The sequence below is a fragment of the Halichoeres trimaculatus genome, unplaced genomic scaffold, assembly GCF_033239565.1.
Source record: "Halichoeres trimaculatus isolate MK-OKI-2021-1 unplaced genomic scaffold, fHalTri1.1 fHalTri1_scaffold_22, whole genome shotgun sequence".
Taxonomy (NCBI): Eukaryota; Metazoa; Chordata; class Actinopteri; order Labriformes; family Labridae; genus Halichoeres; species Halichoeres trimaculatus.
In genome coordinates this window covers 19,835,471-19,849,791 of record NW_027437200.1, presented here as the reverse complement: position 1 = coordinate 19,849,791, position 14,321 = coordinate 19,835,471, and the positions used below count along the sequence as shown (strand labels likewise).

Genomic DNA, 14,321 nt, shown 5'->3' with positions numbered 1-14,321 from the left:
TGTCTGTAATCACTCCATTTTAAACTTTTTCTTGATTTTTTTTTTTTCATTATATAAGGTCGAGGGAAAGGAAAAAGACAAATTGTGAAATCAAAATGTGGTTTTTAATTCAGTTTTATGTTTCAAGAATTCAATAAAAATTTACAAATTTAAGTGCTTTCCTTGTTTTATTCAACATCAGTATTCAAAATGTGTATGTGAAACAAAGACAAACTCAGTGCAACAAGTCGAAGACAATGCACTGTAAGATTTGATTGCAATGACACATTCACAACCACTAGATGGCGACAGACACCATACACTGGCAGCCAGGAAAGGGCTATGAAAGAGCAAACATGAGCTTGTGTTACTCCTCAAACAAAACAGTTGAGATGAGCAAAATACAGAATAACATTTAGGAATGATAAAAGCGTCGTGACTTCATTTTCATGCAGAAGACATTTTTCATTTTCCCCATTTTTAAAGATGCTATAAAGTTGAATTATGATTTTTTTTTCCAGTAAAATCTGGTAGAGTCAATGTCTACATCCATGACAAGTGTACGCCACCTAATGTTGAGTTCAAACAATAAGTGTGACAGGAAATGTGTCAACAAGAGCTGAAGACAACATCATGGCTGGCCGTTACAGAAGCTCACAAAGCACCTCTGGGATGCGTGACTCACCGACTTTTTTTCCACAGGTACAGGTGTTGGTGTGCTGCACACCAAAGCTTCCAAAACTGCCTGTATATTGTTTGTTCCCAAGGTGTACCTGTCCACATGAGCATTTCCACCGCCCCTGCCATTGTTGGTGGTGGTAAGTTTTTTTTCTTAATAATGCGCATGCTGCCTCTGACCGCCCAGGAGGTGAGCTTCTTAGCAACTCATCAATCTCTGAGCAGACAAAAGGAGTCAGGCACTGGTTTCTGGAGTTGATTGTTATTGTGACTATTTTTCTTCGTTGATGTGCACTGGTCAGGTTGTAGAAGGATAACAAATTAGGTTGGCTACATACCACTTCCACTTTTATTGGACGGGCTGTTGGTTTTCCTGTGTCTTCTTCTGGAGTGATTACCTGAAGGGAAACCCTTCGCGTACCTTGTTTTGCACCAGGGGAGTGCAGCCGTAAGCCGTGCATAACTGGATCTGCATTAACCTTTTCATACTCTGTCATGAGAGAGCTGAGCTGGTTACCTCTGAGGCACAGTCCGTATATTTCTCCATCGTTTAACTGTGCGGCGTAGTTTTTGTCACATATGCCAATGGTCCAGTCACAGCTGTTGGAAAGGCTGATCCTCCATCTGTAAGGTGTGGTAGACTTAATACTCTGAACCAGTAATATGTTTTTCTCAAGGTAACTGCAGAAGTGGACCTTTCTTTTGTCCGCGGACAGTATCACTCCTTGACCCAGAGTCTGTGGTTTAAAGAACAGGTCTAAGGTGGCTGCACTGAACTCCTCTGGGTCAACATGAGTCAACAGGGATTCCCAAAAGTGAGTCATGTCCTTTGTCATTTTTTCACCTCTGTGTCTTATCTCTTGAACCATTTTGTCACAATCACTTCCAGGTTCCAACCCTTTTTGCAAATTCACAGCCTTGGCTTTCTCCAAATCCTGATGCACTTGGGAATACATCTGCAGGAACCTGAAGGGGTCCTCTTCGGTCTTTGCTGCTAGCAAGCTGGTCTTGCTGGTTTTGAGGCACACCATACGAGCAGAGACTGAACTCTGGACACTGGTCAGGGCCAGATCATGCAGGTCAGTCACAGCCTGGATGAGACGAACACTGGAGCGACCCAGCTTCTCTCTTTCACTCTTCTCCCACTTCTCCAGACTGATATTTTCTCCATCAGTCTTCATCTCTAAGGCCTGAAGCTCAGCCGTCACCTTCTCCTGGAGCTCTTTGTGTGCTGTGGAGAAGGTCTTCATATTGTGCAGGCGATGCTGGTCTTCAATAGCACAGGAAACACACACACAGGTCAAGTCGTCCAAGCAGTAGTACTCCAGGAGTTTGCCATGTTGGGGGCATTTGGTGGTCCCGGCTGGGCCTCCTTCTCCTGAGGCTATGGGCTCAGTCAGAGGATGAGTCTGCAGCAACACAGGAGTGGTCAGGTGGGTCTGGAGGTGCTGCACACACATGGAGATCTCACATTTCATGCAGGTCTTCTGTGCTGGTTTTCTGTCCATCGCCGTACACATGTCACAAAGGACGGCTGGAGAAGTCTTACTCAGATTGTCCGACATTCTTCAAAACAGGAAGTGTTGATCAGAGTGTTCCTAAATGATATCAGTGCTGGATAAAGTCTTCAGTTTCCTCTTTGTATCTCTTCCTTCTGCTTGGATAAAGCTGTATGCAGTATGTGAGCTCTGTCAGAGGAGCATGACACAACAGTTTCGTTTCTCTCAAAGCAAACATCCAGGAGGTGGAGTCAGAGGATGCTTTGTTCTTTGTGTGTGTGAGTTAGTGAGTGTGTGTGTGTGTGTGTGTGTGTGTGTGTGTGTGTGTGTGTGTGTGTGTGTGTGTGTGTGTGTGTGTGTGTGTGTGTGTGTGTGTGCTGGTTTGTCAAGCTTTTTTAATCAGGAAGTGCTGATCAGATATATTTTGTCTCAGCACTGCATTAAGTCATCTATTCCCCCTCCAACCCTCTGGTTGACTCTGTTTTGGGAGGTTAGAAAACAAACTTTATCTAGTTTCATCTCTCAACCTCTGCTTCAGAATCATATGTAACGGTGTTGTCTTTACTGAAACAAACATTCAGGGGGTGGAGTAAGAATCATGTGGCTGCAGCTTTATTGGTTGAGGCTGTTATGTTTCATTCCACAGATGAATGAGAGCAAACCCCTTCATGCGTGTAATGTATTTCTTTTTTGAACTTATACAAAATTCCTTGTATCTCTCAGTATGTGAATTGAAATGTAAGGAAACAAATTTGCTTATTTTTAATGTGACTGTTTCTCTTTTCTGATACTGGATGATCACATAGGAGCAAGATCATTATTCCCCACTAAGCCATACCACCTTCAAATTTCTCAGGTGCTGGAGCAGACTTTGTGATGCTGGGTGGGATGCTCGCAGGCCATTCAGAAAGCGGGGGTGAGGTTATCGAGAAAAACGGCAAGAAATACAAGCTGTTCTACGGGATGAGCTCTGACAAGGCGATGAAGAAACATGCAGGAGGGGTGGCTGACTACAGGTCAGAGTCACCGTCACGTCTGTACTTTTGATCTTAATTTTGATTTTATCATCTAACAACCTTCAAATCCTTCACTTTTCGTTGTCTGTTTGATTTTCACCTCCAGAGCATCAGAAGGGAAGACGGTCGAAGTCCCCTACAAGGGTCCAGTGGAAGATACAATAAAGGACATCCTGGGTGGGGTCCGCTCCACCTGCACCTACGTCGGGGCGGGGAAACTGAAGGAGCTGAGTCGAAGGACCACCTTCATCAGGGTCACACAACAGCTCAACACTGTCTTCGGAAATGACAGCTGAATCCTCACTGCTTAACAAAGAGGTCTATAATGGCATGAACAAGGGGACCAGTTGTGACCAGGTGTATGATCCCCGTGCCGTCATTGTTTTCTTATTGGTTGAGGTTTTCCGAACTAAAATTTTAAAAGTTACAGTTAATTTTTTCCGGTTTAAAGAGATTACCCAAAGCAGGGCCTTGTATGTTGTTTTAACATGTATGCAACTCTATGCATTAGCATTCCTCACCCACATATAAAACACTGACTATATATCAATATGGTCGACACACCTCCGTCTTCTAAGTGAAGCCAAAATACTGCCAACATTGGAAATTACATTTTTTATTTTTTGGGAAGATGATTCAACTGACAGGCTGTTTGAACTATACTACACATAGCCAGCAGGGGGAGCTCTAGAAAGTTTGGCTTCACTATGGAGGAAGCTGCTGTGTTGTCTGTTTTTATACAGTCCAAATTGTAAAATCATAGAAAATGTCTTAAATTATAAGAAAGGCTGAGTCTACAAGAATATTTTTAGAATTTAAATCATTCCGTTTTTGATTAAGTTTTGCACTTTAATTATTTAGAATTTGAGATTAGATAGTGTAATGATACTTTTTCTAAGCCTATGACTGACATTCCTTTCCATCAATAACATAAAGTTAATATTAAGTTACACACAGATCATTTCATGCTAATATTTATACTACAGCTAGAAAATAACTTTATTTAAACATACGTACAGCTTTTCTCTTCTTGCTGCTCCTCATCAAAACCAAAGGTTGTGTGGAGATACTACAGTGGACCATCATCTGCATACAGTGTGATTTTGTTGGAGTGGTGTCTGTAATCACTCCATTTTAAACTTTTTCTTGATTTTTTTTTTTTCATTATATAAGGTCGAGGGAAAGGAAAAAGACAAATTGTGAAATCAAAATGTGGTTTTTAATTCAGTTTTATGTTTCAAGAATTCAATAAAATGTTACAAATTTAAGTGCTTTCCTTGTTTTATTCAACATCAGTATTCAAAATGTGTATGTGAAACAGACAAACTCAGTGCAACAAGTTGAAAAAAATGCACTGTAAGATTTGATTGCAATGACACATTCACAACCACTAGATGGCGACAGACACCATAAACTGGCAGCCAGGAAAGGGCTATGAAAGAGCAAACATGAGCTTGTGTAACTCCTCAAACAAAACAGTTGAGATGAGCAAAATACAGAATTACATCTAGTAATGATAGACGAGTCGTGACTTCATTTTCATGCAGAAGACATTTTTCACTTTCCCCCCTTTTTAAAGATCCTATATAGATGAATTTTTATTGATCATAGTAGATATTTGTGACCATGTCTTGAAATGCTTTTTACAATGATTACACACAGGCAAAGGGGAAAGGGGTCCACTTCATGTCCGATATTTCTGTCCGCTGCTGCCATCGTCTTCTACAAAGAAATAATGCTTCCAGTAAAAGCTGGTAGAGTCTATATCTATCCATAGCATGTCTAGACCCCCTAATGTTGGGTTTGAACAATAATGTGTAAAAGGAAACCTGTTGATGCGAGCTGAAGACAACATCATGGCTGGCCATTACACAAGCTCACAAAGCACCTCTGTGGTGCTGGACTCACCTACTCTTTTTCCACAGGTACAGGTGTGGATGTGCTGGGAAGGATGCACACCAGAGTATCCAAAACTGCTTGTATATTCTTTGTTCCCAAGGTGTACCTGTCCACATGAGCATTTCCAACGCCCCTGCCATTGTTGGTGTTGGGGATATTGTGAACCAAATGAGAATCCTTTCGCTAAACCTCCAGCAGGTGAGCTTCTTAGCAACTCATCAATCTCTGAGCAGACAAAAGGAGTGAGGCACTGGTTTCTGGAATGGATTGTTATTGTGACTATTTTTCTCCGTTGATGTGTGCTGGTCAGGTCGTAGAAGGATAACAAGTTAGGTTGTCTATATACCACTTCCACTTTTGTTGGACGGGCTGTTGGTTTCCCCGTGTCTTCTTCTGGAGTGATTGCCTGAAGGGAAACCCTTCGCGTACCTTGTTTTGGATCTGGGGAGTGCAGCCGTAAGCCAAACATAACTGGATCTGCATTAACCTTTTCATACTCTGTCATGAGAGAGCTGAGCTGGTTACCTCTGAGGCACAGTCCGTATATTTCTCCATCATTTAACTGTGCAGCGTAGTTTTTGTCACATAAGCCAATGGTCCAGTCACAGCTGTCAGAAAGGCTGATCCTCCATCTGTAAGGTGTGGTAGACTTCATACTCTGAACCAGTAATATGCTTTTCTCAAGGTAACTGCAGAAGTGGACCTTCCTTTTGTCTGTGGACAGTATCACTCCTTGACCCAGAGTCTGTGGTTCAAAGAACAGGTCTGAGGTGGCTGCACTGAGCTCCTCGGGGTCAACGTGAGTCAACAGGGATTCCAGAAAGTGAGTCATCTCCTCTGTCATTTTTTCACCTCTCTGTCTTATCTCTTGAACCATTTTGTCACAATCACTGCCAGGTTCTAACCCTTTTTGCAAATACACAGCCTTGGCTTTCTCCAAATCCTGATGCACCTGGGAATACATCTGCAGGAACCTGAAGGGGTCCTCTTTGGTCTTTGCTTCTAGCAAGCTGGTCTTGCTGGTTTTGAGGCACACCATACGAGCAGAGACTGAACTCTGGACACTGGTCAGGGCCAGATCACGCAGGTCAGTCACAGCCTGGATGAGACGAACACTGGAGCGACCCAGCTTCTCTCTTTCACTCTTCTCCCACTTCTCCAGACTGACATTTTCCCCATCAGTCTTCATCTCTAAGGCCTGAAGCTCAGCCGTCACCTTCTCCTGGAGCTCTTTGTGTGCTGTGGAGAAGGTCTTCATATTGTGCAGGCGATGCTGGTCTTCAATAGCACAGGAAACACACACACAGGTCAAGTCGTCCAAGCAGTAGTACTCCAGGAGTTTGCCATGTTGGGGGCATTTGGTGGTCCCGGCTGGGCCTCCTTCTCCTGAGGCTATGGGCTCAGTCAGAGGATGAGTCTGCAGCAACACAGGAGTGGTCAGGTGGGTCTGGAGGTGCTGCACACACATGGAGATCTCACATTTCATGCAAGTCTTCCGTGCTGGTTTTCTGTCCTCCTCCGTACACATGTCACAAAGGACGACTGGAGAAGTCTTGCTCAGATTGTCCGACATTCTTCAAAACAGGAAGTGTTGATCAGAGTGTTCCAAAAATGATATCAGAGCTGGATAAAGTCTTCAGTTTCCTCTTTGTATCTCTTCCTCTGGCTTACATAAAGTAGTTGTATGCAGTATGTGAGCTCTGCCAGAGGAGCATGACACAAAAGTTTCGTTTCTCCCAAAGCAAACATCCAGGAGGTGGAGTCAGAGGACGCTTTGTTCTTTGTGTGTGTGTGTGTGTGCTGGTTTGTCAAGCTTTTTTAATCAGGAAGTGCTGATCAGATATATTTTGTCTCAGCACTGCATAAAGTCATCTATTCTCCCTCTAACCCTCTGGCTGACTCTGTTTTGGGAGGCAAGAAAACAAAGTTTATCTGATTTCTTCTCTCAACCTCTGCCTCAGAATCATGTGTAACGGTTTTGTCTTTCCCGAAACAAACATTCAGGGGGTGGAGTAAGAATCATGTGGCTGCAGCTTTATTGGGTGGGTCCGTTATGTTTCATTCCACAGATGAATGAGAGCAAACCAGTTCGTGCGTGTAATTTTATTTATTTTTTTTCTTATGAGGAGTTCTCAGTATCTCTCAGTATGTGAATTGAAATGTAAGGAAACAAATCTGCTTATTTTTAATGTGACTGTTTCTCTTTTCTGATACTGGCTGATCACATAGGAGCACGATCATTATTTCCCACTAAGCCATACCACTTCAAACTTTTTGGGCCAGGCTGATTTTTTGCCATGGAAAGTAAAGCTTCTATATCAAGGGAAGGGGTCTGCTACATTTACTTTCATAGGAGCCATTTTGCCTCAGGATTAAAGCCATTCCTGGGCCAAAAAACCTACTTCACAATAAAGACAAAATAGTGCAAAATATTTTCAACATAGTGAAAATCTAGTGATTAATTATCTAAAACAGATTTTTTTGTGTTAATGAATTTTCACATCTAATGTCTTAGATTTTTATTTTCAATAAATTTGAAAAAAAAAAGAATTTGAATGGAAAAAATATATAATTTTATAAATTTCAAAGGTCTGCAAAATTTATGAAATAACAAGGAATTGCAAAATTTTATTTAAAAGAAATTAAAATTAGCAAAAACTCAAAATATTTCAATTTTTTTTATAAATTTGCAAAAAAATTAAACTTTTAATTGCAAAAGTTTGCTAAATTTTCAAAAAATGTCAAAATTTGAAAAGTTAAATTGAAATTGAAATTATAAGCAAAATTTTCCAAATTAAAAATCTCAAAAACTAGCATACTTTTTATTATAAAAAATTATATTTTAAAAATTAGCAAAAATTTTAAACATTTGAAAAAAGATTATTAATTTGTGAAAAAAGCACTAACTTTTTAATTGTAAAACTTTTCAATTTTTTTTTTGTCTCAATTCGCAAAGTAAAATTGGAATTTGAATTATTTGCAAAACTTTTCAGGAATTTAAAAAATTTTGAAATTAGCAAAAGTGTAAAAAAAAATTTCAACATCTCTTGAAAATTCTGAATTTGAAAAAAAAAAAGTCAAATTTAAATTAAAAAATGCATAAAGTTAATTAAATGCAAAAATCCCCAAAAAATGGAAGTTTAATGCAAGAGGTGATGCATATTTATTTCAACAAAATGTTAGCACATGATTTTATTTGACGTCACTTTTTTTAATCATCAACACCCTCTCTAAGAAAAAAACAAAAAATTCTGTATTTCGATCATATTAAAATTAAATGTAGATTTAAATTCACTTTTATGTTTCAATCATTTAAAAAACACTCAAATATAAATGCTTTCCTTGTTTTGTCATCAGCCTTTTAAAAATGCATTTATGAAACAAGCACAAACTCATAGTAGCCAGTTGAGGAAAATGCTGTAAGACTTGACTGGCATGACACATTCACCACCACTAGATGGCAACAGTCACCACTGACTTGTAGCCAGGAAAAGTAACAAAAGGACTATGTCAGAGCAAACATGAGCTTGTGTAACTCTTGAAACAAAACAGCAAAGCTGAGCACAGTGTAGAATTACATTCAAAAATGATGTATAATACATGCCTACATTTTCATTTTTGAGGAAAGAAAAGAAATCAAGCAAACCCAAGGAATGGTTGACCACAGTAGGTATTTGTGACCTTATACTGAGAGGCCTTTTTACAATGATAAGACATAAGCAAAGGAAAATGGATCAACTTCCTCTGTTCCTCCAATGTTTTTGTTCACAGCTGCCACCACCGTCTACAAAGAAATAATGCTTCCAGTAAAAGCTTGCAGCGTCCACATTTACATCCATAGCATGTATACGCCCACTAATGTTGAGTTTGAACAATAACGTGTAAAAGGAAACCTGCTGAAGACCACATCATGGCTGGCCATTACAGAAGCTCACAAAGCACCTCTGTGATGCGTGACTCACCTACTCTTTTTCCACAGGTACAGGTGTTGGTGTGCTGATAAAGCGGCACACCAAAGCTTCCAAAACTGCTTGTATATTGTTTGTTCCCAAGGTGTACCTGTCCACATGAGCATTTCCACCGCCCCTGCCATTGTTGGTGGTGGTAAGTTTTTCCACCGAATAAGGTCACTGACACCCCAGTAGGTGAGCTTCTTAGCAACTCATCAATCTCTGAGCAGACAAAAGGGGTCAGCCTCTGGTTTCTGGAGTTGATTGTTATTGTGACTATTTTTCTCCTTTGATGTGTGCTGGTCAGGTCGTAGAAGGATAACAAATTAGGTTGGCTACATACCACTCCCACTCTTGTTGGACGGGCTGTTTGTTTTCCCATGTCTTCTTCTGGAGTGATCTCCTGAAGGGAAACCTTTCGCGTACCTTGTATTGCACCAAGGGAGTGCTGCTGTAAGCCATACATAACTGGATCTGCATTATTCTCATCATACTCTGTCATGAGAGAGCTGAGCTGGTTTCCTCTGAGGCACAGTCCGTATATTTCTCCATCATTTAAGTGTGCCGCATAGTTTTTGTCACATAAGCCAATGGTCCAGTCACAGCTGTTGGAAAGGCTGATCCTCCATCTGTCAGGTGTGGTAGACTTCATACTCTGAACCAGTAATATGCTTTTACCAAGGTAACTGCAGAAGTGGACCTTCCTTTTGTCTGTGGACAGTATCACTCCTTGACCCAGAGTCTGTGGTTCAAAGAACAGGTCTGAGGTGGCTGCACTGAGCTCCTCGGGGTCAACATGAGTCAACAGGGATTCCCAAAAGTGAGTCATCTCCTTTGTCATTTTTTCACCTCTCTGTCTTATCTCTTGAGTCATTTTGTCACAATCACTTCCAGGTTCCAACCCTTTTTGCAAATACACAGCCTTGGCTTTCTCCAAATCCTGATGCACCTGGGAATACATCTGCAGGAACCTGAAGGGATCCTCTTCGGACTTTGCTGCTAGCAAGCTGGTCTTGCTGGTTTTGAGGCACACCATACGAGCAGAGACTGAACTCTGGACCCTGGTCAGGGCCAGGTCACGCAGGTCAGTCACAGCCTGGATGAGACGAACACTGGAGCGACCCAGCTTCTCTCTTTCACTCTTCTCCCATTTCTCCAGACTGACATTTTCTCCATCATTCTTCATCTCTAAGGCCTGAAGCTCAGCCGTCACCTTCTCCTGGAGCTCTTTGTGTGCTGTGGAGAAGGTCTTCATATTGTGCAGGCGATGCTGGTCTTCAATAGCACAGGAAACACACACACAGGTCAAGTCGTCCAAGCAGTAGTACTCCAGGAGTTTGCCATGTTGGGGGCATTTGGTGGTCCCGGCTGGGCCTCCTTCTCCTGAGGCTATGGGCTCAGTCAGAGGATGAGTCTGCAGCAACACAGGAGTGGTCAGGTGGGCCTGGAGGTGCTGTATGCACATGGAGATCTCACATTTCATGCAGGTCTTCCGTGCTGGTTTTCTGTCCTCCTCCGTACACATGTTACAAAGGACGACTCGGGGAGTCTTGCTCAGATTGTCCGACATGTTTTCAAAACAGGAAGCAGCAATCCAATTGGTCTCAATTGATATTAATGCTGAACAAAGTCTTCAGTTTCTTCTTTGTTTCTTTTTGTTTATCTAAGAAGATGTAGTTGTACGCAGTATGTGTGTTCTGCCATGGGAGAATGATACAACAGTTTTGTTTCTCCCGAATTAAACATTTAGAAGGTGGAGTCAGAGGGTTATTTTTTGTTGTTGTTGTATTTTGGTTGGGTAAGATTTATCTTGACTCACACTCATTGCTGTGTAAAGTTATCTGTACCCCACTACAACCTTCTGGTTGACTCTGTTTTGGGAGATAAGAAAACATACTTAATTTGAGTTCATCTCTCAACCTCTGTTTCATAATTGTGTATAATAGATTCATCTTTGCTGAAACAACCATTCAGGGGGTGGAGTAAGATTCATGTTTTTGCAGTTTTGTTGGGTGAGGTTGTTATGCTTCATTCCACAGATGAATGAGAGCAAATCCTTGGTGCTTGAAATATATTTATGGCCAACAAAGGTTTTTTTTGTATCTGAGTATGCGAGTAAAACTGTGAGGAAGCAAAAATTCATCACCACTCCTTACCGCTTCATACTTCTCAGGCCAGGCTGTTGTTACCCGCATGTAGGAAGTGTAGCATCTTGTATTTAGGGTCTTCTACCTGTGAGTGTCAGGATATGAGAGCCCAAATTAGATAAAACAATAAAGGAAGTGCTTCCATGAAATAACCAAACCATGTTTGTAATTTGGAACAGCTATCAAGAAAATATCATAGTTTGTAAACGAACCAACTACAGAAATATTTTCGTTTACATTTTGAAAAAGGATTTTATCTTCAATATATCATTCATTTAAAATGTATGCCCTTAAATCTAATTAAATTTGTCTAATTTGCATATTTCATTTTGCCTTCTCTATTTTTAAGGCCAACGTCCACACCCTTTAACGTGATGTCACTATTTTTTTAAAGTGATTTTGATCACCTTCGACCAAAGCAAGCTCTCTGTGTTAATACCATCTACCCCTTAAAAGCAGAAACACTTGGCTGTTTGCTCAAGCTCTCCCAGTTTACCTGAACCCAACCTGCTGTCGTTTATCGTTGGTGAGATTTAGCTTGTGAAATCCGACCAGGGAGAAACTCTTCAGCCAGAGGCTAGGCTTTGATTTCGAGAAGGTAAGGGTTCTAACCTTTTTACTTCAATTCTTAGTAGTTTTATCCGTGTTTTAATTTTTATCCGCCAAAACCACCGGAAAAAAACGAACATTTAGCGGCTAACAAGACTTAGCATTGAGGTGACGGTTTAAGCTAGTCATGACGCAGTTTCGCAGCTAGCTAACGGCTGCACTATCGCACCGGGACGTTCTGCGCAGGCGCTGCTCGAGGGGTCGGTAACGGTACTCTTCACACGGTAAAGCACGTTAAAAACACGTTAAAAAAAGAGTAAAGACTATATTAAAACAGTGCTAAATTTCGGTTTTTGAATATCTATCTTTCATAAGCTACTGTAAGCTAACGAGTTTAAACCAGGTTTAACCGTTATGCGAATTTAACGTATGCTGAGTTCGCGTTCTTGCCGTTGGTATTTGAAATGAATGTGTAACGGTTTTTTTCTTGTTATAAACAAAACACTAAATGGCAAAATATACCTTATTACTCTGTAATTTTGATGCTAAATTGGTTTTAAACACTACGCTGTGGGCCCAGATTTGAAATCTATTAAAAAAAAAAAAAAACAGTTGTACATTAAAATATACGTATTATTCTCTTACTGCAAAAGATAAAGTAAACCTGACTAGCTTACAATGCTTTTTTTTTTTTTTTTTTTTTTTTTTTCCAGCCATCATTGTCAGTTGAGTCAATACCATGTTTAACTCAGTAAAAAGTCTTGAAGTATAAAGTAGACTTAACAGTGTATTTTAATCAAGTTTAACCAGGTTTATGGATTGTTCACGATTTTGAGCCATATCTAGTTGGGTGTGAATTCCTTTCATAAGGATTTTTAGGAAACTCATTATTCGAGTTTGTTTCTGTGCTTAATATTTTTTGCAAGTCACTTTTTTTGAGGCTGCTGGTTTTACTAGTTTTCTTTCTTAAAGTAAACAAAACTTTTCTGGGCTGAGAGTGTAAAAATGTATTTTTTTCTGGAAGTTGTGACGGTGAACTTTTTTTCGTTTGCTGTCATTTTTTCAGAAGATGAAGATGAAGCATACAGCTATTCAAAACAGACAAACGTCACTGGATGCTTGTGGAGGGAATTTACCTGAAAGGAATCCTAACCTTCAGATTTTCATCCTGAACCAGAGCCATTCTGTGACCCTGCCCCTGGTTTCAGATAAGCAGAGGCTCATATGGGTGCACTCAAACCAGATTGACCTACCCCCGAAAAGTGTGGCAGAGCTCAGCAAAACCTTCGACAGATTTCCTTACCTGACACAGAAGGAGACAAATGCACTTGCGCATCGCTGCTCCCTGCACCCTGACCAGGTGAAGGTGTGGTTCATGGAGCAGAGGATCCGCTATGGCATCAGCTGGGACTTTAAAGACATCCAGGTGGTTCGGAGCAAGTTGAAGTCAAATCAGAAAAAGGAAGAGCTGCAACAAAATGCAAAGAAAGAAGAAAAAAAAGATGGTGGGAGGAAAAAGACACGCAAAAGGAAAGTGGGAACTTCTGGTGGGGAGACGGTGGAAAAAAAGTGCAAGAAAGAGAAGAGTTCAACTAAGGGAGAAAACGAGGAGAGAAAAATGACTCCACAGCAAACAATGAAGGAAGAGAAAAATGAAAAAGTAGAGAAGGATGAGAAGGATAGTGAGAAAAAGAAGAAGAGTCAGGTGATGGAGACAGGTGAGATGGAAGAGGAGGGGATGAAGCAAGGGGAGACAGAAAAGCAAAAGTTGGTCCAGCTGACAGGCGCTGAGCTGGAGGGAGAACTGGATACCATGTCTGTAAATCCTAACTACGCTGTCACTGACATCGACAAACTGAAAGAGCTCATCGAAGGAACCGACAATCCATCGACAGATTCAAAAACAAGACACCATAAGCCCCGCGCCCATCCGAGGACACAGGCTCAAGAGGCGATGATGAGGAGGGCGTTCCTGCAATGCCAGTATCCAGACAACGAGGACTACATCCAGCTATCGGCGCTGATCGGCCTCCATCGTTCCCTGTTAGTCCAGTGGTATTGCGACACACGCTATCACATCAAGAGGGCACATCCACGCTGGCTGAGTAAGGAGCAGCACAGGCGTATGGTCGCCAACATCAAGTACAGGCAGTTCCTAAAGTCGGTGATGAAAACGCAGCCAGCCAAGAGTGACAAAAAAATTGAGTGGGAGAAGGCGCTTCATGGGGAAGCAACCTGTGGCAAAACCAGAAGTGTGACACTCTGAAAAGAAAAGTTCATTTTGTTCTGTCAAGTTGTTTTATTGTCACTGAATTCATACATGTGTCACCAGTTGTTGAAGCAGACTCGTTTGTTCTGAATATTCTGAAACTGCAGAATTAAAAACAATCTGAGATCCAGATTAAACCAAAACATGACTCCTGTGTTTTATTTTTAGCTGAAGATACATTTTACCTACACAACCCTCTAAAAATATACAGAAATATATTTCAATGCTTATGCAAGTTTTTAAAAATATATTGCACATCAATTTAAAACTAAAGCCGAGCAAAATACTGCTAATATCTTTAACTGTTTATGTCACAGATACTTTGTTATCTCTCT

General features: G+C 40.9%; 5 protein-coding genes across 6 annotated transcripts; 2 read left to right on the top strand and 3 right to left on the bottom strand.

Annotated features, from left to right (window-relative positions):
- Positions 1-106: 106 nt before the first annotated feature.
- On the bottom strand, positions 107-2,367 carry LOC141811021 (E3 ubiquitin-protein ligase TRIM7-like). The gene has a single exon (XM_074698866.1). It carries the CDS (start codon positions 2,220-2,222, stop codon positions 624-626), a length of 1,599 nt encoding a protein of 532 aa, XP_074554967.1. The 5' UTR covers positions 2,223-2,367; the 3' UTR covers positions 107-623.
- Positions 2,368-2,628: 261 nt separating this feature from the next.
- Positions 2,629-4,440, top strand: LOC141811028 (GMP reductase 2-like). The gene is made up of 4 exons (XM_074698874.1): positions 2,629-2,646; positions 2,803-2,830; positions 3,013-3,172; positions 3,279-4,440. The coding sequence occupies exons 2-4, from the start codon at positions 2,803-2,805 to the stop codon at positions 3,466-3,468; spliced, it is 378 nt and encodes a 125-aa protein (XP_074554975.1). The 5' UTR covers positions 2,629-2,646; the 3' UTR covers positions 3,469-4,440.
- Positions 4,441-4,470: 30 nt separating this feature from the next.
- On the bottom strand, positions 4,471-6,947 carry LOC141811020 (uncharacterized). Its single transcript, XM_074698865.1, has one exon. It carries the CDS (start codon positions 6,642-6,644, stop codon positions 5,040-5,042), a length of 1,605 nt encoding a protein of 534 aa, XP_074554966.1. The 5' UTR covers positions 6,645-6,947; the 3' UTR covers positions 4,471-5,039.
- Positions 6,948-8,301: 1,354 nt separating this feature from the next.
- Positions 8,302-10,749, bottom strand: LOC141784272 (uncharacterized). The gene has a single exon (XM_074662047.1). It carries the CDS (start codon positions 10,589-10,591, stop codon positions 8,993-8,995), a length of 1,599 nt encoding a protein of 532 aa, XP_074518148.1. The 5' UTR covers positions 10,592-10,749; the 3' UTR covers positions 8,302-8,992.
- Positions 10,750-11,545: 796 nt separating this feature from the next.
- On the top strand, positions 11,546-14,262 carry homezb (homeobox and leucine zipper encoding b). 2 transcript variants are annotated; one of them, XM_074698869.1, is made up of 2 exons: positions 11,546-11,766; positions 12,784-14,262. In XM_074698869.1, the coding sequence occupies exon 2, from the start codon at positions 12,787-12,789 to the stop codon at positions 13,981-13,983; it is 1,197 nt and encodes a 398-aa protein (XP_074554970.1). In that variant the 5' UTR covers positions 11,546-11,766; positions 12,784-12,786; the 3' UTR covers positions 13,984-14,262. The 2 variants fall into 2 exon arrangements, with proteins under 2 accessions (XP_074554970.1, XP_074554971.1); XM_074698870.1 differs by lacking the exon at positions 11,546-11,766 and adding an exon at positions 11,924-12,001.
- The last annotated feature ends 59 nt before the right edge of the window (positions 14,263-14,321 follow it).